Here is a 23,820-nt window from a genome sequence, read left to right as displayed (position 1 = left end):
CATCTACCCACCCAACACCTCAGCACACATGCTTGCATTCAGTTCACAGACTCTGCAAAAACACACACTCCACCACCTCACAGCCTCACGCACAAAGAACAAGTTATCACTGGCATTCCTTCCTCACGGATGCATTCCTTCCCGCCGAAGGCGTGGGCACACTTTGCCCCCATCCCTACAAATGCTCTGTGATCATGCATCATGGCAATCACTCACACACAAACACGCACGCACGCACACATCAGGCCCCGGGACCCCGACACCAAGGCACTATTCGCCCCAATGTTAACCGTGTGTGCCTGAGCTGGGCTATGGACTTCGTGTCTGAGCAGAGGTGCGTTCCAGTGAGTCCTTCTGAGCAGACTGTGGGGCCAACTGGGAGGGGTCAGGGCTCGAAAGCAGGCCCGCCCAGCCCCTCCTCTGGCGCACAGCTGGATTCCGGAATCCGGGCCCACAGGCAGAGTCCCACCCCGCCTGGGCCCCTCCGGCCGGCCGTCTCTCCAGCACCCGGCAGACGTCCGAAGGAGACGCCCCCCACCCACCCCCGCCATCCGGTGGATAAAAATAGCCGCGCGCAGGCCTTGGGAACGGTAATGGGAGCCACATGTTGGCCAGATGTGCCCGGGAGAGACCGCCAGGAATGCGGAGGGCCGGGAGCGCGGGGCCGGTCCCGCCCCCGCCACGCAGGCCCCGCCCCCGCACGGACCAGGCAGGCAAGGGGAGCGCTTACACCGCAGTTTACTTTCTTGTGTTTCTCAAAGTCGTGTGGGAGGACGTGGGTGGCCGGGGCCTGACTTCCCCCCAGGTCCCGCCGTAGTCCCCCTCCCGGGCCCACCCTCAGTGCGTCTGCGTCTGCACGTGGATGGAGCCCCGGGTCCGGGACTCCTGGGTCCCCTGCTTCATCTGCACCTAGTCGGGAGAGGGCGTCAGGAGAGGCGGGCAGGGGAGGGCCAGCCCCCAGCCCCCTGGGATCCGCACCCCACCCACCTCCAGCAACAGGCGCTTCTCCTTCTCGCTCTTCAGCTCCTCCCAGATGTCCGTCAGCTTCCTCCTGCGGACAGAGACCAAGGGTAAGGGGTGGGCTGGGCAGGCTTAGAGCCCCCGCCTCCCTCCCTGCCCTCCCCGCCCTCCCCCTTCCCACTTACTCCAGCTGCACCCACATCCGCTCCAGCGACCTTTTTAAAGACTCCACCTCGTCCTGTAGCCTCATTATATCGCCTCTGTCACTTTTGCTGTCCGTGAGATTTTGTGGGACCGGAGAAAGTAGGCTGGGAGTCTCTTGGGGGTCTGGAGTCGACTTGATAGGATGAGGATTCTTTTGAACAGGGGCTGTCTCTTTGGGGGACTCCTGCTCTTTGGGGGGTGCCTCCTCCTTCTGGGTAGCCTCATGCTGCCCAGGTACCTCCTGGGCAGGCACGGACCCTGGCTTGGACTCAGACTGGAACGGGGAGCTGTCCTTCTGATCCACAGGGTATGTCCTCATGCAGAGGTCAGGCTCCTCTGGCATATGGACCTCTTGGGATTGAGCCTCATTGGCCACGAGAGACTTGAACTTCAGCAGGGCTTGCTCCGGAGAGAAGTGATGGAGCTGAGTGTTGTCTCTAGTGGAGGCCTCTGCAGAGAGCACCTGCTCAGGGGTCAAGACCTTTTCTAGGGTGGGGGTCTCATCCCCAGGCAGGGCCATCTTTGGGCCAGGGGCTTCATCCTCAGGTGGGACGTCTGGGGCAGGGGCCTCATCCCCAGAAGTCACGCTGTGTGGGCTGGGAGCCTTGTCCAGAGTCAGGCTCTCCTCTGGGGTGGGGTTCTCTGGGGCTGGGCCCTTGAACTCCAGAATCTGGGCCTCCTCTGAGATGGGGACCTTATCTGGAGTCAGGGTTTCCTCTGGAGTGGGGGCCTTATCCGGAGACAGAGTCTTCTCTGGGCTGGGAGTCTTGTCCAGAGTAGGGGTTTTATTCACAGGAGGGGCCTTTGCCAGGCTGCTCTGCTCTTCCTCCTGTGGTGATGTGCGTCAGGTCTCAGTTGAGGGCTGGGTACCTTGACAGTTTGAGTCAGGTCCCCCTTGGCCTGGGATCCTTCCCTCTTGTACGCCACACCCCTGGGAACCAGACCCTGCCCAGCAGTCTCACTCTCCTGCGTCTCAGGCCCTCTTACCTGACTGGTGGCAGAGCGCTGCCAGGAAGTCTGGGTTTTCGATCCCTTTCTACCAGGGTGGCCTGGACCCCTTCTGAGGAAGCTGCCACTGGAGCCTAGAAGAGCAGAACCTCAGGGGTACAAGCTCCCCCGACTCTGGGTCTTTCCCCATCTCCGTCCTTCAGCACAACCACCCTGTCCCTGTCCCCCATTCCTCGCCCACCCCCGCTGGAGGGGGGCTGCGAGACCTACCGGAGTCTCGGGAGGGGCGCTTCTGACTGTCTCCACTGGGTATCCAAGATGGCCTGGAACATATCACCATCAGACCAGAAGGTGGGGGGCAGGGAGCAGCCTTTCCTTTGTACCCTCCCCACCCCCACCCTGCTCCTTACTTGGGTTTGCTGGGCCCAGTGGGGGCTGTCACCAGCTTCTTGACTGTAGGCAGGGCTGCTTTGGGCATCATCCTTTTTGGTTCCTTAAGAGGAGCTGGGAGGGAAGAAGGGAGTGTGGCACCCATTCACTCCCTTATCCGTTCATCTAACGGTTGGTGGCCCTGTCCTGTGCACAGGGGACTAGGGACAGGAGATGAACATTTGACTCTGCCTCCTCAGAACTCTGGGGAAGCCTACCCCCCTCGTGCCGCATGGGCACGGGGAACCATGGGAGCAACCTGAAGGGGCACCTGGCAGAAGACAGTTGTCAGGGAAGGCTTTGGAGGGAACATGCTTTCATATCCTGCCCGTTTTTAATCCATTCTTTTCTTTTCTTTTCTTTTCTTTCCTTTTTTAAAGTAATTCTGTGCCCAACGTGGGGCTCAAACTCACAACCCCAAGATCAAGAGTTGCACGCTCTACCGACCGAGCCAGCCAGGCGCCCCTATCCAGACTTCTCTAAGACCTGTCTCCTGCTCGGTGCCCATGGCTGTCTCCCTGGGTCAGACTTCATCTTTTTCCTAGACCACAGCAATAACCTTCCCCAATCCAGTCCTCCCTCTGTAGAACTTCTCGGTCTTCTCTATCTCATTTACTCCCTAAGAGACCTCACCCAGTTTGAAGGATTCAATTAGCAACAACAGGCCAACGACTCCCGCATTTTCATCTCTAGCCTCTGAGCTGCAGACGCTGTCCAACTGCCCTCTCTGTTTCTAGCTGAGGAGCTAAGTGGCATCATACACTTAATGTACCCAAAACTGAACTCTGACTTGTCATCCCCCAAACCTGCCTCTCTTCCAGACACCCCCTCACGCACTTGCCCATTTGCTCAGATGACGAGTCATCGCTGACCTCTTTCATTCCCTTATGCTGCACATCCAAACCAGCGGTCCGTCTCGACTGCTCTACCTTCAAAACGTCCTGAATTCAATCACTCATCTCCACCTCTGCCACTAAGTGCTCTGGACCCAGGCATCTTCACCCAGACTATGGCCAACAGCCACCACCCTGCGCCCTGGCTTGCACTGCCCCCCTGTCCACAGCATGTTCCCACAGCAATCAGAGTGAGCTCAGGTCCAGGCATCTGGGCGGCTCAGTTGGTTAAGCATCTGACCGGTTCGGGTCATGATCTCATGTTTCGCGAGTTCGAGTCCCGCATTGGGTGAGCCCTGCTTCTCTCTCTCTCTCTCTCTCTCTGCCCCTTGTAGGATTCTCTCTCTCTCCCTCTCTCCCTTTCTGCCCTCACTCACTTGCGCCCTCTCTGTCAAAAAAACCCCAAAAAACAAAAACGAAAACAAATGAGCTCAGATTCTACTGGGGAAGCAGACATAAGCAAAAGTCGAATATGCAATGTGTTGGAGTTATCAGGTATTACTGAGGAAGAATAAGCAGAGGAATGTCAATTTTATTTACTCTTTTAAGTTTATTTATTTTGAGAGAGAGAGAGAGTGAGAGCACGAGCATGTGAGGGGCAGAGAGAGAGGGAGAGAGAGAGAGAGAGAGAGAGAACCCCAAGCAGGCTCTGCACTGTCAGTGCAGAGTCCGATGTGGGGCTTGAACCCATGAACCGTGAGATCATGACTTGAGCCGAAACCGAGGGTCAGGTTCTTAGCTAACTGAGCCACCCAGGCGCCCCAGGAATGTCCATTTTATTTTATTTTTTTTTTCAACGTTTATTTATTTTTGGGACAGAGAGAGACAGAGCATGAACGGGCGAGGGGCAGAGAGAGAGGGAGACACAGAATCGGAAACAGGCTCCAGGCTCTGAGCCATCAGCCCAGAGCCCGACGCGGGGCTCAAACTCACGGACCGCAAGATCGTGACCTGGCTGAAGTCGGACGCTTAACCGACTGCGCCACCCAGGCGCCCCAGGAATGTCCATTTTAAATGGGGTGGTTGGAGAAGGCCACACTGAGATGACATCGGCGCAAACACAGTCACACGCGGGGACGTTCATATTTGTGGACACACGACCAGCCACTCTGGCACGTGCACACATGCTGGCATTTAGTCACACGCACAGTATCACACGCAGACACACGCACAAATCCTGACGGTGTGCATAGTGGGCTAGAGCGTGGATCCTATTGCCAGACACCAGGCTTTGACGTCCTCCATTACTTGCCAGCTGTGTGAAAACTTGGGTAAGTCACTTAACCTCTCTGTGCCCCGGCATCCTCATCCACCCAGTATACATCTGGTAGGGTTGTTGTGAGGTCTGGGTGACTTCCTTCACATGAGGCGCTTAGAAGAGTATTTGGCATATAGTCAAAGCTCAGTAAATGTCAGCTTTGACTTCAGCTGCTCGTACTTCGGCTGTCAGGTGCTCGATAGGGCCCTCCCACTGGAGAACAATTATATCCTCCTTAAGATACAATTTTGAGGCACTGTTGGAACTCGAAGAGGTGGGGGAGGTCCATTAAAAAGGAGGGAACTGAGGGGTGCCTGGGTGGCTCAGTTGGTTGAGTATCTGACCTCGGCTCAGGTCATGATCTCACGGTTCGTGAGTTAGAGCCCCACCTTGGACCCTGTGCTGACAGCTCAGCGCCTGGAGCCTGCTTCGGATTCTGTGTCTCCCTCTCTCTCTCTGCCCTTCCCCCGCACTTGCTCTCTCTCTGTCTCTCACAAATAAATAAACGTTAAAAAAAATTGTTTTTCTAATAAAAAAAAAGGAGGGAACTGAGGCCAGAAAAGTAGGGAGAGGGCAGCACGACTGTGGCTACTGAGCCTGGGCCTGTGATGAGCAGATGCCCCACGGTGTCTCCCTTGGCTCTCCACACAACCCAAGCTTGGTTGCTACGCAGCAGTGAGCCCTTTCTTCCAGAGGGCTGAAGTGGTCTCTACTGGTGGGTGCCCTGTAGTTACTGGTGGGAGTAGAGGCAAGTCCTCTCTGGAAGAAATCTTCCCCTACTGAGGCATACACAACTCACTCAGGTTGGAATCGAGTCATGAGCTCACACACAAAAATCATAAAACACACGAGAAAGGAGGCCCCTGAGAATGGGACTCAGCAGACACAACACACAGCAGACACAGGAGTTGTCAGAAAACATAGTTGTGTGCAACATGAGCACGAAAGGAAGGGACCATCAGGAATAAACAGGCAAATGTGGGAGGGCGGGGAAAGAAAACTGAAACTGCTAGAGATGAGAAACAGCGTTCTTGAAATAAATCAAATGCACTACAGGTTAAATAGCAGATTCAACACAGCCAAAACAGCAGAGAGATCCAGTAAACAGGAAGCACAGTGAGACAAGGAGCAGAAAATCTGAAAGCAGAGGTAAAGGAGTGGATAATGACAGGGGGTCTGACCGCGGCTGAATGAAGGGCCAGACAAATCCTCACCTCTAAAGGCAACTAGAAAGCTGGACAAAACCATCATTTCCATGCCCTGGAAATGGACCAAAGGCATGAGATAATCCGAGAAGCATTTATGCTCGATGGCGTCCTTGCCCACGGCTGCACCTGTCCCTTCTCTGCCAGTATGATCCACACCGACCCTCTGTGGCCTAGGTCAGGCTGCAGGAGTTGGCAGCTTTCATGGCCATGAGAGAAGGGAGGTCACATGATTTGGGGTTTAACCTGAGACTTGGCACAGGTTTCGGAGATATGACACCAAAAGCACAAGCAACCAAAGAAAAAAAATAGGGAAGTGAGACTTCATCAAGATGTAAAACTTTTGCGCATTAAAAGTTACCATTAAGAAAGTACAAAGACAGCCGACAGGATGGGAGAAAATATGTGCAAAGTACGTGTCTGATAAGGGACTTTGCTCAAGATATATATAAACTCTACAGGTCGGGGCACCTGGGTGGCTCCATTGGTTAAGTGTCTGACTCTTGATTTCAGCTCAGAATATGATCTCACGGTTGTGAGATCAAGCCCTGGGTTGGGCTCCATGCTCAGCATGGAGCCTGCTTGCGACTCTCTCTCTCTCTCTCTCTCTGCCCCTACCCACCTGTCTCTCAAATTAAAAAAATAAACATTAAAAAATAAAAAAACTTCTATAAGTCAAATAACCCAATTTAAAAATGGGCAAAGGATCCAAATAGACATTTCTCCGGAAGATATATAAATTGTCAATAAACATATGAAGAGACAGTCCACATCTAAGCTGGCACAGAGAGGTGCAGCAGAAGAACCACAATGAGAAACCACGTCACACACACTAGGATGATTATCATGAAAAGGAGAGGAACAAGGGCTGGGGAGGATGTGGAAAAAGTAGAACCCTTGTGCACCTGCTGGTAGGAACAGAAAACGGGACTAGCGCTTTGGCGAACAGTCTGACGGTTCCTCCCAACGCTAAATACAGAGCGGTCACAGCACCCAGAAACCATTTGCCTAGGCATACACCCAAGAGAAATGGAAACACGTCAACACAAAAACTTGTACACAAATGTTCATGCCCCCAAAAGTAGAAACAACCTCAATGTCCACCAGCAAACACGTGGATGAATTGTGGTACATCCATACGAGGGAATATTATCGGGCAACCAAAAGGAATGAAGCATAGCACACGCCGGAAAAATGGATGAACCTTGAAAACAAAAGGTACGATAGAAAAGGTGTCTTTTTAAGTACTTGAATATATTAACAAGTCTCTGATGAGACTGAACAAGAAAAAAGAGAGGAAAAAATTACTAGAAATGAAAAAAGACTTTTAAGTACAGATACGGATTATAAAAGAATATTATGAATGACTTTATGCAAATAACTAGAAAACTGATAAAATGGATAATCACAAATATAACTCATTAAAACTGATTTAAGAATTTAGCCAGATTTTTGGTCAGCCATCAGTACCCAGGGACCAGGAGATTAGACTGCTAATGGTGCAAGGCTCCTAAAATGCAAGGTTTCCTCCCGAGTTCCAAGGTCAAGCCATTTGAATAACAGTTGCAAAGGGACCTTTGCAGATGTAATTAAGTTAAGATGAGGTCATACTCTCCCGGGGGCCTGGGTGGGCTCAGTTGGTTAAGCGTCTGACTTTGGCTCAGGTCACGATCTTGCAGTTCCTGGGTTTGAGCCCTGAGTCAGGCTCCACGCAGACAGCTCAGAGCCTGGAACGTGCTTCTGATTCTGTGTCTCCCTCTCTCTGGCCCTCCCCCGCTCACGCTGTGTCTCACTCTCTCTCTCTCAAAAATAAAATAAAAAACATTAAAAATAACTAAATAAATAAAGGAGAAAACCCAGAGAATCATTTCAAAAGATTCATATAAACAATTTGAGAAAATTCAACACATACTTGTTTTTTTTAATTAAAAAGATTTTTTATGTTTATTTTTGAGAGAGAGTGTGAGTGGGGGAGGAGCAGAGAGAGAGGGAGACACAGACTCCGAAGCAGGCTCCAGGCTCTGAGCTGTCAGCACAGGGCCCAACACGGGGCTCGAACTCACAAACTGCGAGATCGTGACCTGAGTCAAAGTTGGGTGCTGAACTGACTGAGCTGCCCAGATGCCCCTCGACACATACTCTTGATAAATATTCTAAATAAACTAGAAATAGAATCGTTGTTAAAGGAGAAGTTTGGAAACATTCCACTTGAAATCAGAACATAGTAATGATGTTCAATGTGACTACTTCTATTCAATAATGTATTGAGCCCCTAGCCACTATAGGAAAATAGGAAAATAAAATGAAGATATAAGGGGTAGAAAAGATAGAGCAAAATTGTCATTAGTCACAGATGACATAACTGTCTTCAAAGAAAACTTATTAGGAATCCACAGATAAACTATTAGAAATAATAAGAGTTTAGCACCGTGGCTGGCTATAAAATCAATATACGAAAATCAATGCATTTCTATATTCCAAAATAAACAGAAGAATATCTAATTTTTTAAAAGGCACAAGAAAAAAAATAAAAATAAAAGGCACAAGAAAAAATCTGTGGTATTTAGAAATAAATTTTATAAAAGCTGGGTAAAAATCACACGCGGAAAATAATAAACGATGCTGAAATAGCTCCTTGTCCATATGGAAAAAGTTCTAATTGGGTCACTCATTAAAAATCAATGCCACAGAGAATGCAAACTGGTGCAGCCACTCTGGAAAACAGTACGGAGTTTCCTCAAAAAAATTAAAAATAGAACTACCCTACGACCCAGCAATTGTACTACTAGGTATTTATCCAAGGGATACAGGTATGCTGTTTCGAAGGGGCACATGCACACCAATGTTTATAGCAGCACTATCAACAATAGCCAAAGTATGGAAACAGCCCAAATGCCCATTGATGGATGATGTCCATCGATGGATGAATGGATAAAGAAGATGTGGTATATATACACAATGGAGTATTACTTGGCAATCAAAAAGAATGAAATCTTGCCATTCGCAACTACGTGGATGGAACTGGAGGGTATTATGTTAAGCAAATGAGTCAGAGGAAGACAAATAGACAAATATCATATGACTTCACTCATATGAGGACTTTAAGATACAAAACAGATGAACATAAGGGAAAGGAAGCAAAAATAATATAAAAACAGGGATGGGGACAAAGCATAAGAGACTCATAAATATGGAGAACAAACAGAGGGTTACTGGAGGGGTTGTGGGAGGGGGGATGGTCTAAGTGGGTAAGAGGCATTAAGGAATCTACTCCTGAAATCATTGTTGCACCATATGGTAACTAACTTGGATGTAAATTAAAAAAATAAATTAAAAGAAAATTTCTTACAAATAAAAATACGCAAAAAAAAAAAAAAATCAAAGCTACAGAGATGAAGGCACTTTAAAAAGCAACACTTCAAATGTTTTAAAGAAATATAAATGAGGGGTGCCTGGGTGGCTCAGTTGGTTAAGCCTTGGACTTCAACTCAGGTCGCGATCTGGCGGTTCGTAAGGTCGAGACCCACATCAGGCTCTTCACTAACAGTGCAGAGCCTGCTGGGAATTGTTTCTCTCCCTTGCTCTCTGCTCCCCGCCCCCACTCATGTTTTCTCTCTCTAAATAAAATAAGCTTAAAAAGAAGAAATAAGCTTAAAAAGAAGAAGGGGTGCCTGGCTGACTCAGTTGGTTGGGTGTCCTATGTCAGCCCAGGTCATGATCTCCCAGTCCGGTCCGTGGGTTCCAGCCCTGTGTCAGGCTCTGTGCTGAAGGCTCAGAGCCTGGAGCCTGCTTCAGATTCTGTGTCTCCCTCTCTCTCTGCCCCTCCCCTACTCACGCTCTTTCTCTCAAAAATAAACAAACATTTAAAAAAAAAAAAAAAAAAAATATATATATATATATATATATATATATATGACTGTTTTTCTGAATTTGGAGCAGGAAGGATTTCTTAGACAAGGAAAAACCTGCTAACCATTAAAGATTGATATGTTTGCATTAAAATTAAGAATTCCTGCTCATCAAAGAACACCATTATACAAAAAGAGACAATAAACCACAATGAGAAAAAATATTTGTAAGGCATATAACCCACAAAAGATTGGTATTCAGTTTATATAAAGAACTCCAACTAGGGGCGCCTGGGTGGCGCAGTCGGTTAAGCGTCCGACTTCAGCCAGGTCACGATCTCGCGGTCCGGGAGTTCGAGCCCCGCGTCAGGCTCTGGGCTGATGGCTCAGAGCCTGGAGCCTGTTTCCGATTCTGTGTCTCCCTCTCTCTGCCCCTCCCCCGTTCATGCTCTGTCTCTCTCTGTCCCAAAAATAAATAAACGTTGAAAAAAAAAATTAAAAAAAAAAAAAGAACTCCAACTAATTATAACTAACCAGGGAGGAGCATCTGGATGGCTCAGTCGGTTGAGCAACTCCGGCTCAGGTCATGATCTCACAGCTTGTGAGTTGGAGCCTCGCGTCGGGCTCTGTGCTGACAGCTCGGAGCCTGGAGCCTGCTTCGGATTCTGTGTCTCCCTCACTCTCCGCCCCTACCCCTCTCATGCTCTCTCTCTCTCTCCAAGATAAATAAACGTTAAAAAATTTTTTCTTTAATTATAACTAACCAGGGAAATAAATGCAAATTAAGTCCAAAAGGAGATGCTTTTTGTAGCTACTAGATTCACACACACACACACACACACACACACACACACACACACACACACACAAAGTAAAAACTGATAATACCTCTGTTAAAGAGGATTTGGATTAACAGGATCTCATACAGCTCATACACCGATGGTGGAATATTAAAGTGTACAACACTTTGAAAACCAAAGCGACTTTATGTCATAAAAACTGAACATTCACGAACCCTATAATCTAGAAGTGCCACTCCTAGGATTATATCCTAGAGAAATTATTGTACGTGCACACCAGGACAGAGGCTCAGGAATGTTAGAACTATTTGTTGTAACAAAAACTAGAAATAATGAAAATGTCTAACATCAGGCGATCAGATACATACAGAAGCTGTGGTAAATTCCCTGCAAGGAATATTATACAGCAGAGGAAAATTAGTGAATTTACATCTACATACAACATGGATTAATCTTAGAAATATGATGGTGATTGGAAACAGCAACTCCCAGAAGACTATAAACAAGATATCATTTTTATCAAGCTCAAAAGAAGCAAAAATTAATTAAGCAATACATTATGTAGGCGCATACATAGGTAAGGAAACTTAAAAACTCAAGGGAATTATAAACACAAAATTCGGGATAGTGGTTACCTTTTTGGGGTAGGTAGCAGAATGGGAAAGAAAAGGAACACACAAACTATTAGCAATATTCTAGTTTTTGGGTTTGGTGACAGATGGCGAATGTTCACGGGAGTCCATTGTTGAGGTTTAAAGCACATATGTACGTTTTGCGTGAAATATTACATTAAAAGATAAATAAAATACCCCAACAGAACTATTCACTGACACGTTTATATGACGTGTGAACACACACATTGTCTCATAGACGCAGACGCATTGATCCATACCTTTCCTTAAAAAAGGAAATGAATCTATGGGGCGCCTGGGCGGCTCAGTCAGTTAAGCGGCCGACTTCGGCTCAGGTCATGATCTCGCGGTCCGTGAGTTCGAGCCCCGCGTCAGGCTCTGTGCTGACACCTCAGAGCCTGGAGCCTGTTTCAGATTCTGTGTCTCCCTCTCTCTGACCCTCCCCCGTTCATGCTCTGTCTCTCTCTGTCTCAAAAATAAATAAACATAGGGGCGCCTGGGTGGCGCAGTCGGTTAAGCGTCCGACTTCAGCCAGGTCACGATCTCGCGGTCCGTGAGTTCGAGCCCCGCGTCGGGCTCTGGGCTGATGGCTCGGAGCCTGGAGCCTGTTTCCGATTCTGTGTCTCCCTCTCTCTCTGCCCCTCCCCCGTTCATGCTCTGTCTCTCTCTGTCCCAAAAATAAATAAACGTTGAAAAAAAAAAAATTTAAAATAAATAAATAAATAAATAAATAAACATTAAAAAAAAATTAAAAAAAAAAGGAAATGAATCTAAACACGCTGATAGCCACATTCTCAAGACACACAAAAAATTATGAACACAGTAATACACTGATTCCTACACACTGATCTGCACACATTCCTACCAGGTCCTTAACCCACATAGAGGTAGCTCCTAAGGGGCTATAATACTGAACCACTGGAGAGCTATGGGTGTTTATGGATGGGCAACTAAACTGGTGAGCCCCCCCCCGACCCCCGCCGACAACAAAATCCACCCCCCCCACACAACTCCCAGGCTTCCTGGGCACCCACCTGACTCCCGAGATGCCACTTTCCGTGGGATCAGCTTCTTGATCTGTGAAGAAGAAAATTATCAGAATCTGAAGAAGGGTCCCCACATTTCTAAGTTCACCCTCATTTAGGGGCGAACTAAATGCCCATTAAACACCACGACCCCCAACTTTGTCCAGAGCAGCACACCCCACCCCCCTACCTGAGTGTCTGGCTCCATACTCACTGGGGGTGGGGGGAGCACAAAGTTGTCTGGAAAGACTCCTCTTCTGCCTTGAGACTCTCCTTCCCACCAGCCCTTATCCTCTGTGGTCTGGGAGAGCAAGAGGCCATGGGGAAGGGAGCCAGATCCCCAAGCTCCTTCCTTCCAGGGTGCCTCCGCTTCTCCACGCACCCTTCCGGGCCGCCTCCCCTGCCCTGCGCCTTTCCTACCTTCCTCAGTACTTTCACCTCGTCTCCTCTCCGCAGCGCCAACTCATCTGGGGCCTCAGGCTGGTAGTCGAACAGCACCCTATAGATCTCAGGGCGGGAGACTGAGGGGAGGTCAGTCCACTGAAGCCAACTCCTCTCCCCGGATCAGTCAGCCGCTCCCTCCCCCATCAGCCTAGTTGGGGGTTCCCCTCTCCCAAGTCAGGGTGGCTCTCAGGAGGGGGTTTCCAGGAAACCTTTGGCTGGGTGCTCACCTGTCTGCAGGTAGTCTGGAGGGCTGTCATAGGTCAGGCTGCTCAGCTAATGGAGGAGGGGGAGGGTGGAAGAAGCTGAGCCTCCACCTCCCCAAGAGGAACTCACCACTCCTGTGCCCACCGCACCCAGTTTACCTTGGGAGGCCGCTGGGGACTGGGGCTGACTGAAGGCATGTCTGGCTTCCCGAGGCCTGGTGGGGACAGTGAAGTTAGGGGGCTTGCTAATTCAGTTTAGATCGTGGGAGAGGTCAAAGGGGTCACAGGGTCAGGATGTGTGGATCACAGGCCCGGGCCACCGGGAGGGTCACTGGAGATTCCAGAGTCTGGTCACAAGGGTTCTCGGGGTCACAGGGTGCAGGTCTCACTTGGGGGCCCACTGTCCAGCAACTCCACAAAGTTGGATGGGAAGGCTCCCAGCTGCCCGTTCTTCTTCCCCAGCCACCAGCCGTCCTCAATCTGGGGAGGAGGAGGACGCAGGGCCATCTGGTTCTGCCCCAGGGTCTTTCGAGAATTCTTCCACCATTTTTTCTGCCCCGATTCTGCCCAATGCCCACCTCCTCCTTTGCTCCCTCACTTTCCCGTTTCGGCGCCCTCACCATCCCCATCGCCCACACCCTCACTTCACACATCTCCCTGGGGACGCAAGCGCTCCAGCACCTCAAGCACCTCCAGCCCTCCAGCACCTCCGTCCAAAGCCTCTCATCATCACCTCGTCCCCTCACCTCCTTTATCACTTCCACAATCTCCCCAGCTTGCAACTTCAGCTCGTCCGCCTGCTCCGGGCTGTAGTTGAAGTTCACCTTGCACCATCTTTGGGGGCCCCGAGATTTGGCGGGGCGACCTCAGATCGGACCAGAGAGAGAGGCCGCTGATCTGTGAGCCCCAGTCCACTGAGCTCAGAGAGGGGCGGGCCGGGAGCGCCCTAGCAGAAGCTCCAGGCCCCGCCCTGAGGCGGAGCATTGTACCCAAGAACCAATCACAGACCACAGAGTGCCGACTGGCCCCGCCCAGAGCCGCGCCCGTCACGTCCCGCTAGGGGTGGCCGGAGCCGCGCAGGCTCCGCGCGCCCGCCCACCCGGCCTGGCGCTCACCTCGGCGGCGCGCACAGCGCGGGCTCGGTGCCTCCCCGGCGCCGCGCAGAGCCTCGGGGATCTCCTGGAGATGAGGGCATGGGGACGTGGGGGCTCTCAGTTCCTGAGGGCGCGCACTGAGACCCTCCTCCACCCGACCTGCGGCCCGGCCTCACCTGCACCGACCTCTCGGGGAAGAGGCCACAACGACCCCGTAGCTCTCCGCGCAGCCAGCCCCGTGCGGACCCCTCGCACACCTGCCGGACCACGTCCCCGGGGGCCAGATTCAGTTCGTCCTCCTTCTGCGCGCGGTATCCGGCCAGGACCAGCACCTCTGCGGGCGGAGGACCGGGCGGGGGCGCGTCTCAGAAGGGACCGGTCTGGGCACACTGGCTTAGGCGAGAATCCCGGGCTCCGCGTGGAGGACAACGGGAGAGCGGGGCGGTGGTGTGAGCCATTTCCGCCACCCCAAACCCTCTGCACATACCCATAGCTTCAGGGTCGCGCTCCAGAGCCGGGCGCTGGAAGGACAGTACTGTCCCGCAGGCAGCCGAGTACTGGGCCCAGGTAGGATGGGTGGGACGAGCTGCGAGGTTGTGAAGCGAAGGAGGCGGAGACGCTAGCCGATAGGTCGGGCCCCGGATTCTGGGAGTGGGTGTGGGAGAGGGGGCGGCCCGGCTCAGCAGGTTCGGCCCCCAACCCAGGGATGAGGAGGACTCCAGGGTCCCTGGCCAGTGCTGGGGCCACAGCTCCCCCACGTGTTTATCCCAACCTAGTCACTTAAATTACAGTCTAGCCGCCTCTCCTCCCCCTGGCAGCCGTAGGCCCTGAGGCTCCCACCCACCGTTCGCAAAGAGCCTTCCCTGGCCTATCTTCTCCCCGCTGGCAAGCTTTGAGCAGCCGGGGAAGAGGCGGGAGAGGCGCATACCAGGGTGGGGCCCCCAGCAGGCTGCAACTGCTCTGAGGCAGGCCCTGGGTGGAGGAGGTGGCTGTCTAGCGCACACAAAGCTATTCCTAGTGTACTCCAAATCTCTGCTGTCCCTGGAAGGCACGTTACCCCCACAGCCCCACCCCAGGTCAAAGGAGGAGGGCAGAGACCCCAGCTTCCCGCCACCTGGCTTCTTTGGTTTCATAAAACCCCTCCCAGATTCTCCTTGGGAAAAGGGCGAGAAAAAAAGAACTTGAAGAGCTTCCGTGGCTCCTGCTCAGAGCCAAGCTCAGAGCTAGTAAGGGCTGAAGTTTAGGGTCCATCTGGCGCGAATCCCATCCAGGCTGGGCTTTCAAGTAATCTTTCTGCTCAGTGGTGAACACGGAAGGCTGAACCTGTTGTCCACGACCCGTGACCTTTACCCCACCACTTTGGAAGCCAAAGTCCTTGCCCATAACACAGGGAAAAAACCTAGTTCTCTTGGGGTGTCCAAGTTACAGGATGATGCAAAACCACTGGGGTGACGAGTTACTAGCCAGCAAAGGGTGGCAGTCTCCTCCCAGAACAACTGGGCACGGAGCTGATGAAGAGACTGAGCAACAGTCTGGGCCCAGCCCTCACAGACATTTGTCTTTCAGCTGCCCTGAAGCTGCTGTGGCAGGTCCCCCCCCCCCCCCCCCCCCCCCCCACACTAAGGGTGACAATGACCAGAGTCCATTTACATCTGCCTTCTTCATTTATTTATTTATTTGCAGGAGGAGTTGAAACAAATTTGAAGGGTGTTTTCATTTTTTCCCCCTAAACATGAATCATTCAAGTAAAACCAACTTAACTATAGAAATGTAGCAAAGTAAGGGGAAAGAAGCACAACAACCCAAGAGGCAAAGGTTGGGGGTGGGGGGAAGAGGTGGGTGCAGTCCGCATATAACATATGCATAAATGCCATATGATTCACCTGCTCAGGACCGCCTCCCCAGAAGGCAAGCACAAGGACCCATTTTAAGAGGATGTTTTCCCCCCAAACATCCAAGAATGTTTCAACTTAAAGCTTAAGGTTTTAAAAAAAAAAAAAAAAAAAGGAAAAGAAAAAACAAACCCCCACAAACCACCCAGCCATAACCACCTTCCTTAATCGATCATAGGAGTTTCTTTTCATTTTATAAAAAGATTAATAAAAAATATTGAAAAAATTATTTTCTCATCTTATATTTGTAAAGATAATAGAATTCAGAAGTTTCTTAGAAAACAGACCAGAAACTGCCGTCCAGTTTCCACCCCTGTTGCTGAGAGGATCAGCAGGACTACAAAGTTTGGGATACTGGAGCTGCTGGTGGAGAATGGGATGCCCAGCCCAGAAGAAATCAGAAAATATTGGGGTGTGGGGGGGACGTGGGGTATGGTTAGCAGCACACCATCGGATACATGGCTGTGCAGAAAAGGGGAACACAAGGTGGTCAGAAAGGCCTTGAACTCCTCCTCGACATACAAAACCAATTTTTACAAAGATCCAAGCAGTTTGGTCCCAAACTGAGGTGAACACTTCAAAGTTTATTCACATGCTTTGTTTTCTCTTTGAAGAATCAAAGTTGCCCAAATTAAATCTTTCTGCTATGGTTACTACATATGCCTAAAAAAAAAGAAAAAAGAAAAAAAAGGAAGAAGAAGGGCTTTTAAAATCAGGATAAGGGAGAAGAGATTGAAAATCAAATTAGTCCTCTTAGCTCCAAATGAAATTAAGAACAAAACTGTTGGTTTCTAATAGGGAACAAACCAAAATCCAGGTATCGCTCTCCCCTCCCTACCCCAGCCCCCACCCCGCACACCAACAACAAATGAGAAACACAGCTAAAGCCCAATGTGTTGTGTTCTGCTCCAGAGCTGGGCCCAACCCCCAGGCCCCTCAGCCGGCCGCCTGTCCAGTGGGACTTGGCGCCAGGGATGCTTTCGGCGGTGATATAGGATTCTGCGTGGCTGGGGGGTGAGGGGGGTGGGATTTTCGCAATCTTGAGGCTTCTCTGTTTCGCTCCTCACCAGCCATCTTCCCAGCGCCCTCTCTCCCCTGGGCAGGGGCTCCCATCAGAGTGGCCCCTACTCAGTTGTGGGCTGTAAATTGTCCTTCTCTTCTCGGTTCTCTGTCCCACTCTCGTCGTCTTCAATCTCCCCTTCCTCCCCACTGAACTTGTCATGGGCCCATTTGGGGCTGGTGCTGGATTTCCGGAACATGAACCGGCCTCGACCCCGGGGGAAGGCTCCTCGGCCCCGACCCCGGCTCACCCACTTGTCACTGCCTTCGCCTTCACGGTCATCATGCTGAGAGGAAGGAAAACTGCCATCAGTACTGGAGCAAACAATCATGGCCAGAGCCCTCTTCTCATCCAAATGTGACTCTCAAACCAACCTTTTGCCCCACCCCACCGTTTGTTCCTTTTGTGTCCTCATCCCTGTGCCCTAGTCCAAAAATGCTACTGATTCAGATCCAAGACGATCTTCCTGTTGTGTGCCTTAGGAATTCTAAGGCAGTGGCTTGGGGGCATTATAATAATGATGATAAATCCCTCACTGAGCACTGAAAGACCTTCACACCCATGACCTCATTTAATCCTCACTTCTACCCTCCTATCACTATCACCCTCCACCATGCAAAAGAGGAAGGAAAAAGGCTTAGCAACTTTAGGTGACTCCATGTTATTTAATACACCATCTCTCAAAGGACAGGTCTGAGAAAGCCAATCACACCAAAACATGAAACTATGTCTGATGTGGGACATCAGGCAGCTACCAGAGGAAGTGACAATACCTCGCTGGGATGTCAGCTTTTCCCGCCCGCCCCACCCCCCCCACCCCAACCAGCCTGGAACAGGAAGTGAGAACAAAGGCAAATGACTTGGTCACAGTGTCAGACCTTTAAGTGGCAAAGGCAGGACCAGAACCCAGCCTCCCATCTTCTATCCCCCCTTTAATTTCATGCAAAGAGGCAGTGTGGCTGAGCAGAAAAAAAACACAGCCTGCATCTCAATCCTGTTCTGATGATCTCATGAGAGAAGGAGGCTCCAATGAAAGAATGAGAAAGCATTTTGAAAACTAGAAGTTGGTGTTCCCTCATGAGCCGCATGGCTTCAAAAACTCCAAACCATCACAAGCAGGACCTCAGGCTCCAGGGGTCAACTCAGCTAAGGGCCAGCTGCGTATTACCAGGGCTGCCTGTTTAACAGCCTAAATGCATGAAGCCAGCAATGCTCCTTCAGAAGGCAGATGGGAGACAGGGAGAAGGGCTCTAGATGGACTTTAATCCTTCTCCTATAGCAGGGCCACTCCAGCACTGATCCTAGGCCACACCAACTCCTCCCTGGAGGGTCCAAGGGTCCTGTGGGGGTCTCAACTCAGCTCCTAGCAGCCCCAGAAAAGTGAAGTTGGCTGTACACAACCATCTACAAAACCTGTTTCCTAACTGTGCAACTGACAATACACACCAACACCAGCCCTTCTTGTGGGTGATGAAGCCTTGGCTGCAAGTTTACTTTGGTTACAACACTCAGCGTCACGTGCTGGGACCTAGGCCTGCTAGTGATATATAGCAAGGCGGAGAGAACTTACTCATTGGCAAGGTAATCCAGCCTAGAAGAGCCCCAATATGGGGGAGACAGGGAGAGCCTGGGAAATGCCTGCTACTTCGGAGTGACCAGAAGCTGAGATGAGAGGAGCCCAGTGTCATTTCATTCTGGAGACAGATTCCCCTCCCTCACAGAGACCCTGTGCTGTCTTTTCTATCTATCTTGCACGAGGGAGTGAGAGTGGAACTGCAGACTCGGGAGAGGGTTATGACTCCATCCCTGAATAAAGGCTGGAGGGAGGCTGAGGTTGGGTTAGCACCTGGGTGGCTCAGTTGGTTAAGTGTCTGACTCTGAACTTTGGCTCAGGTCATGATCTCACAGTTAGTGAGTTTGAGCTCCGTGTCGGGCTCTGTGCTGGCAGTGCGGAGCCTGCTTGTGATTCTTTCTCTCTCTCTGCCCCTTCCCTGTACGGTCTCTCTCAAAATAAATAAATAAACTTAAAAAAAAAAAAAAAGCTCACAGAGTAAAAAGGCCAGAGCAAGCCTTCTTGTTTATCCTAGAATCCATAAACCTCTTAGACGATAAAACACTTCTGAGGCCAGGACCAGCTCTCAAGAGAACACTCATCTTTGCCGGCACTGTGCTGTCCCTCAAGTACAAATCCCACCCCCCCGCCATGCAATATGTCTGCACACATATTTAATCACAGTTCTGGACAGATCAATTAAAGCCTTGGTATCAGCTACTGTGTGTGCCCAAGGCACTGCTCCGGCCCTTCCCGCTTATCCCAGACACCTACCAAGTAATACTTCTTGCTTTTGGGTGTGTACTCGGGGTCCCACTCCTCCTCCCGGGTTCTCTTTTGAAAATCATTGTTGCTGTTATTGTTGTTGTTACCAGAGTAGTTGCCTCTGCCCCAGCCTCTCCCTCTGGCTCGAAATTGCTGTGGCATAAGTAGGGAAAAGGAACAAAGGACTCTGTCAGGAATGGAGAAAAACAACTCCCTGCCTTCTGTTCAAATCCTGTTCTAGTGCAGAACAGACAGCAGTCCTCTGGTCAATCTGCTGGTCAAATGGTCTCTAGCTCAAGTCTGGAGTCCATACAGAGAGGACCGCGTGGCACAAGGCCCTCCCTACAGACACAGCAGGGACTCAAGGTAAGTAGGGGAAATAATGAGGTCAGAAGCCCCAAGAGGCTTTCTAGGTAAGAAATATAAGTAAAAAGAAAAAGCTTAAGGAAGAGGGGAACCACAGATTCTGGGATCTATAGACTGAATTCCTTGTATCAAGGACAATAAAACTAGTATTTGGATAAACAAACAATTGGGAGGAATAGGGGCTCAGAGAAAGGGAGAGGGGGCAGGATCTTACAAAGGTCCCTCGAGCTCTGCCTCCTCTTTCACTTGGACCCACGAAGTCTTTGGTCCCCAGTCTGGACTTGTCAAAGCCTGTGGTGCTCTCTTCCCTCTCCTCTGTCTCTTCAGTGTATTCTTCCGCTTTGTAGGAGTGGGATGACTGGGAGGAAGAGGAGGATGACCTGGACCGGTCTCGCGCTCTCCGGTGCTTCCTACGAAAACAGAAGAGCCAGGGATTCAAATCACCAAGCTCCAGGGTACAGCCCTTGGCTGGGGACTCACTGGTAAGAAGCACAGGGCAATCAGGAACATATCTGTGATGAAAACACTGAAGACACTGAGTAACCCCAAAACACCCAACTCACCCCCAACTTACCCACCCAGGGTACCTAGGAGGCCTCCTCTCAGTTCTGTGGGTCATGTTCAGTGACAGGTCTATGTGTCAGCCTGTGATGAACATGGGACATACACAGAGAAGGAACAGAACACAGCCCATGGCCCCGTATAATACATTTGCATGAACTAGAAAGGCAGAGGAGAGAACACTGCATTGCAAGCCATGATGTATCTGGGACTGGGACAGAGGCTTAATATATTACCATGTGTTTAGTGCTTTACATTACTTTTATTTCTCATAGGAAGAACACTACTGGCCTAATTTAGGCCTGTTCGAGAGACTGAACAAACAATATGCTTCAACACTTCACAATGACATAGCAGGTGAGTAGTGAATGGCGGCTGTGATTATTCAGTATTATTTCTCCCACTTTATAGACAAGAGATTCAGGGTGACAGAGCTGAGCAGAACTGGGGTTCAAACCTAGCTCTAATTATACCACTATCCCACATACCACCTCTCACTGAGCTCAAACAGGTTGAGTTATTAAAACACAGGATCCGGCAAAACTCTTCCCAGAGTTACTTCCCTCCCTTCCCTTCATCTGAGAGAAATTACAGACCAGGGCAAATTAGCTTACTACAATGAGTCACCGTCTATGGAGAAGTCGGTGCCAGCCCTGCCATGTGCTAGTGGGGGTTACTGGCTGCCTTTAAGATGGCAGAAAGGCCAGGCTCCCAGGAGTAGAGGACACTTAGAGGTAAAGGCCAGCCAAGCGCCAATAACCTACTGCTATCCTCCCTTCCCATGTCCTCCTCCATTTCGCAAACAAAGCACCCTGCTCCCCCTCCCACTACATTCGACATTTGAGAAGCTCAAGAACTTAAATATTTAAATCCTAGTGCCTCTTTCTAGCATTTACTCATAAATAGGGGAAATCTAAGTTATCATCACAGGATTTTTCTAAGAGGTTTTAAAAACAAGATCCCAAAAGGCCTCAGACTGGAGTCCCAGCATCACTTTTATTACTTGTGTGATCTTGGGTTAAGTTGTTCTTCAGTCATTCGAGAAACCGTTTTTGTAAACTGAAGAGTGATGTGATATATATATATATATATTTTTTTTTTAATTTCTTTTAATTTTTTTTTTTTTAATTTATTTTTGAGACAGAGAGAGACAGAGCATGAGAGGGGAGGGGCAGAGAGAGAGGGAGACACAGAATCTGAAGCAGGCTCCAGGCTCCGAGCCGTCAGCACAGAGCCCAACACTGGGCTCGAACTCACGGACTGTGAGATCACGACCTGAGCCGAAGTCGGATGCCCAACCGACTGAGTCACCCAGGAGCCCCTGAAGAGTGATATTCAACGAGATTAAACATCTTTCTTCTTGCCCCAATCACAAAACACTAGGGTTTCAACATCACACAGCAAGTCAGAGGAAGAGGTACGTGCTCCAGGGAAAGGAATCAGGATCAATAATCCAAACCCAACCCTGAAATGTTTGAGGGGTTTTGCCTCCTTTCCACCAGAAGCAGTGCTGAGGACTACTGGACCACCACATCCACTCCCTGTTGAGGATTATCAGGTCCCTTTGTCAGGGGGGGCAGCCCTGGCAAGTACCAGGGCTCCTGATGCACAAGTAACACAGTGGAAGGAAGAAAAAGAGGAGCAGAAGATCTGAGTTTTGATGTCAGCTGATAATATGTCATTTCAGAAAAATCATTATAAGCTCAGCTTATCTTTCAAATGGGCAAAGCGGGTACCATACCAACCGTGCAACTTATCTCAAAGGATTGTTATCAGAAAATGGATAATGAAAACGCCTGCTGGCCAAAGTTCAGAAACAGCAAAAGTGGTGTTGCTTCATATGGGAATGTGTGGGGCTTCAATTCTACGTTTAATGAGACATGATTGAAAAGTCATGGAACTTTCACAGATGTAAACAGAAATGACAGTACCTTGGCATGAATGCTGCCCTATGAAGTTCAACAACGCTACCTTTGTTTAAAGAATATTTGGAACACCTTACTTGGAAGTGTCTGTCAAACTAGATCTTAAAGGGCATTTAAGATCAACAATCTTGGGGCGCCTGGGTGGCTCAGTCAAGTATTCAATTCTTGATTTTGGCTCAGGTCATGATTTCATGCTTCGTGAGACAGAGCCCCAAGAACCCCCTCATCATGCTCTGTGCTGACAGCATTGAGCCTGCTTGGGATTCATTCATTCTCTCTCTCTCTCTCTCTCTCTCTCTCTCTCTCTCTCTCTCAAAATAAACATTAATGGGGGGGGGGGAGGTAATGTTCTTAAAAAAAAAAAAATCAACAACCTTGTCCTATATTTAGTTTCACCCTATGTCTTTGACAAAAGTGTTACTATGAGCCAACAACTTTGAGCCATTTCTAAAACATAACCTCCCCATTAAAATTTGTGATGAAAAAGAATGTATCAAAGAAAATGTCTAAAATAACCCAAAAGGAATTCCCAAATGATTTTCCACTCCATCCCTAGAGCCAAACTAAACACCCATCTCCCAGGAGGCCTTCTCTGGACAAGGATCATACCCCTACTTTGATGCAGAAGTTGTTTTCAAGCCAGGGACCTTACTTGACAGTTACAGGATATCAAAGAACAAACTGCTATCATCCCTAACCCTAAATGAAACTGTGGTATAGAGCCCAGAAGGAGCAGACAAGAGACCCCACTCAGAAGTCTGAATGAGGGGCTTACGTACTTCTGCTTCTTTGATCCTTTATGAGTTTTCTCTGTTTTCTCAGCTGATCTTTCCCTCGAGTGGCTTGAGTCTCGGGAATCCACTGATTCTCTTGATTTACCTCGTTTAAGATCTCTCTCCTTATGTTTTTTACGACGTTCAATATCAAGGCGGAGATCAACAGGATCATCTTTGTATTTTCCCTCAGTCTGCCAAGAGAGAAATCAAAATGAAGGTTTTTGGGATTCAGGGCTGCCAACTCAACCACCCCACAAACTGTGGTTTCCACTCCAATGGAGTGGTACAGAGGAAGCACTGGGAGTGTGAGGCACTGCACCCAAGCTTGGGAGGGATACAGGACGTCCCACAGAAGTCCCTTCCTGAGGGTCCCTCACAGAACCCAAACCAGTTCTCTGAAATAATGATGTCTACCTTCCGAAAATGCTGAACATTGATCTCGCCTTGTTTGCTTCCTCTGTGGCCCAGTAATGACTCTGGCTAGCCTACAAGCTGAGAAGGCCAAATTCCGCTTTAGAGGGTGGCTGGTTAGGCTGGCTCAGGCCTATAGTCACCACCAAGAGCGGAAATGCCTGTGCCGTGTTGTCCTTCCCTACCTATGCTGTAGCAGCCACCATGGGTTTATGCTCTCCTTGGAACTGGCTCTGAGCATGCAGCCCAGCAACAGAGCATGGGACACTTCAGCAACCTTCCAAAATGCTTAGTTACAATGAGAAACAGCTTTAGAGAGGGAACATCAAAAACCATAATGGAAAATTCATGAAGTGACAATACCAGGTTGAGATTTATTTTAAAAAAGAAAAAAGCAGCAGAAAAAGAAAGCAAAACCCCGTTTTTGCTGACTTCCTAGGAAGTCGAAGCCTCAGGGCACATGCACCGCAGATGGATAGCAGTAGCACTGTGCGTCCCAAACCAGGGCAAAGGCTTTCGACAGCTCTTGGGACACTCAGAGCAGAGGGCAAGGTGGATTCAGGATCATT

At 49.7% G+C, this 23,820-nt stretch overlaps 2 protein-coding genes across 4 annotated transcripts in view; both read right to left on the bottom strand.

Annotated features, from left to right (window-relative positions):
- Positions 1–550: 550 nt before the first annotated feature.
- Positions 551–14,869, bottom strand: SH3D21 (SH3 domain containing 21). The gene is made up of 17 exons (XM_032594075.1): positions 14,788–14,869; positions 14,431–14,529; positions 14,120–14,307; positions 13,965–14,028; positions 13,596–13,714; positions 13,239–13,329; positions 13,009–13,064; positions 12,874–12,919; positions 12,623–12,723; positions 12,417–12,503; positions 12,212–12,254; positions 2,523–2,616; positions 2,383–2,435; positions 2,152–2,246; positions 1,146–1,993; positions 988–1,051; positions 551–909 (listed from the first exon to the last, which is right to left on the bottom strand). The coding sequence occupies exons 1-17, from the start codon at positions 14,867–14,869 to the stop codon at positions 838–840; spliced, it is 2,202 nt and encodes a 733-aa protein (XP_032449966.1). The 3' UTR covers positions 551–837.
- Positions 14,870–15,588: 719 nt separating this feature from the next.
- The window catches only part of THRAP3 (thyroid hormone receptor associated protein 3), a 76,916-nt gene continuing 68,684 nt past the window's right edge, over positions 15,589–23,820 (bottom strand). For 2 of the 3 annotated variants that reach the window (XM_030323552.2, XM_030323553.1), the window contains exons 9-12: positions 22,844–23,031; positions 19,793–19,988; positions 19,222–19,365; positions 15,589–17,181 (exon numbers count right to left, since the gene is read on the bottom strand). In XM_030323552.2, the coding sequence (XP_030179412.1) occupies positions 16,960–17,181; positions 19,222–19,365; positions 19,793–19,988; positions 22,844–23,031 (750 nt within the window). In that variant the 3' untranslated portion in view covers positions 15,589–16,959. The remainder of the gene's footprint in view (positions 17,182–19,221; positions 19,366–19,792; positions 19,989–22,843; positions 23,032–23,820) is intronic. The other variant, XM_030323555.1, reaches the window with a different exon arrangement.

Source organism: Lynx canadensis, chromosome C1 (assembly GCF_007474595.2).
Source record: "Lynx canadensis isolate LIC74 chromosome C1, mLynCan4.pri.v2, whole genome shotgun sequence".
Lineage (NCBI taxonomy): Eukaryota > Metazoa > Chordata > Mammalia > Carnivora > Felidae > Lynx > Lynx canadensis.
Note: the sequence above shows the minus strand (reverse complement) of the source record. Positions and strands in the feature narration are given on the sequence as shown.

Bases quoted from the DNA above. Each gene is read 5' to 3' on its own strand.
- SH3D21 (XM_032594075.1), bottom strand. From the start codon at position 14,869: ATGCGCCTCTCCCGCCTCTTCCCCGGCTGCTCAAAGCTTGCCAGCGGG. The intron at 13,330-13,595 runs GTGAGGGGACGA...CCTCCTCCCCAG, and splicing joins TTGTGGAAGTGATAAAGGAG to ATTGAGGACGGCTGGTGGCT. The intron at 12,255-12,416 runs GTGAGTATGGAG...TCTTCTTCACAG, and splicing joins TTGTGCTCCCCCCACCCCCA to ATCAAGAAGCTGATCCCACG.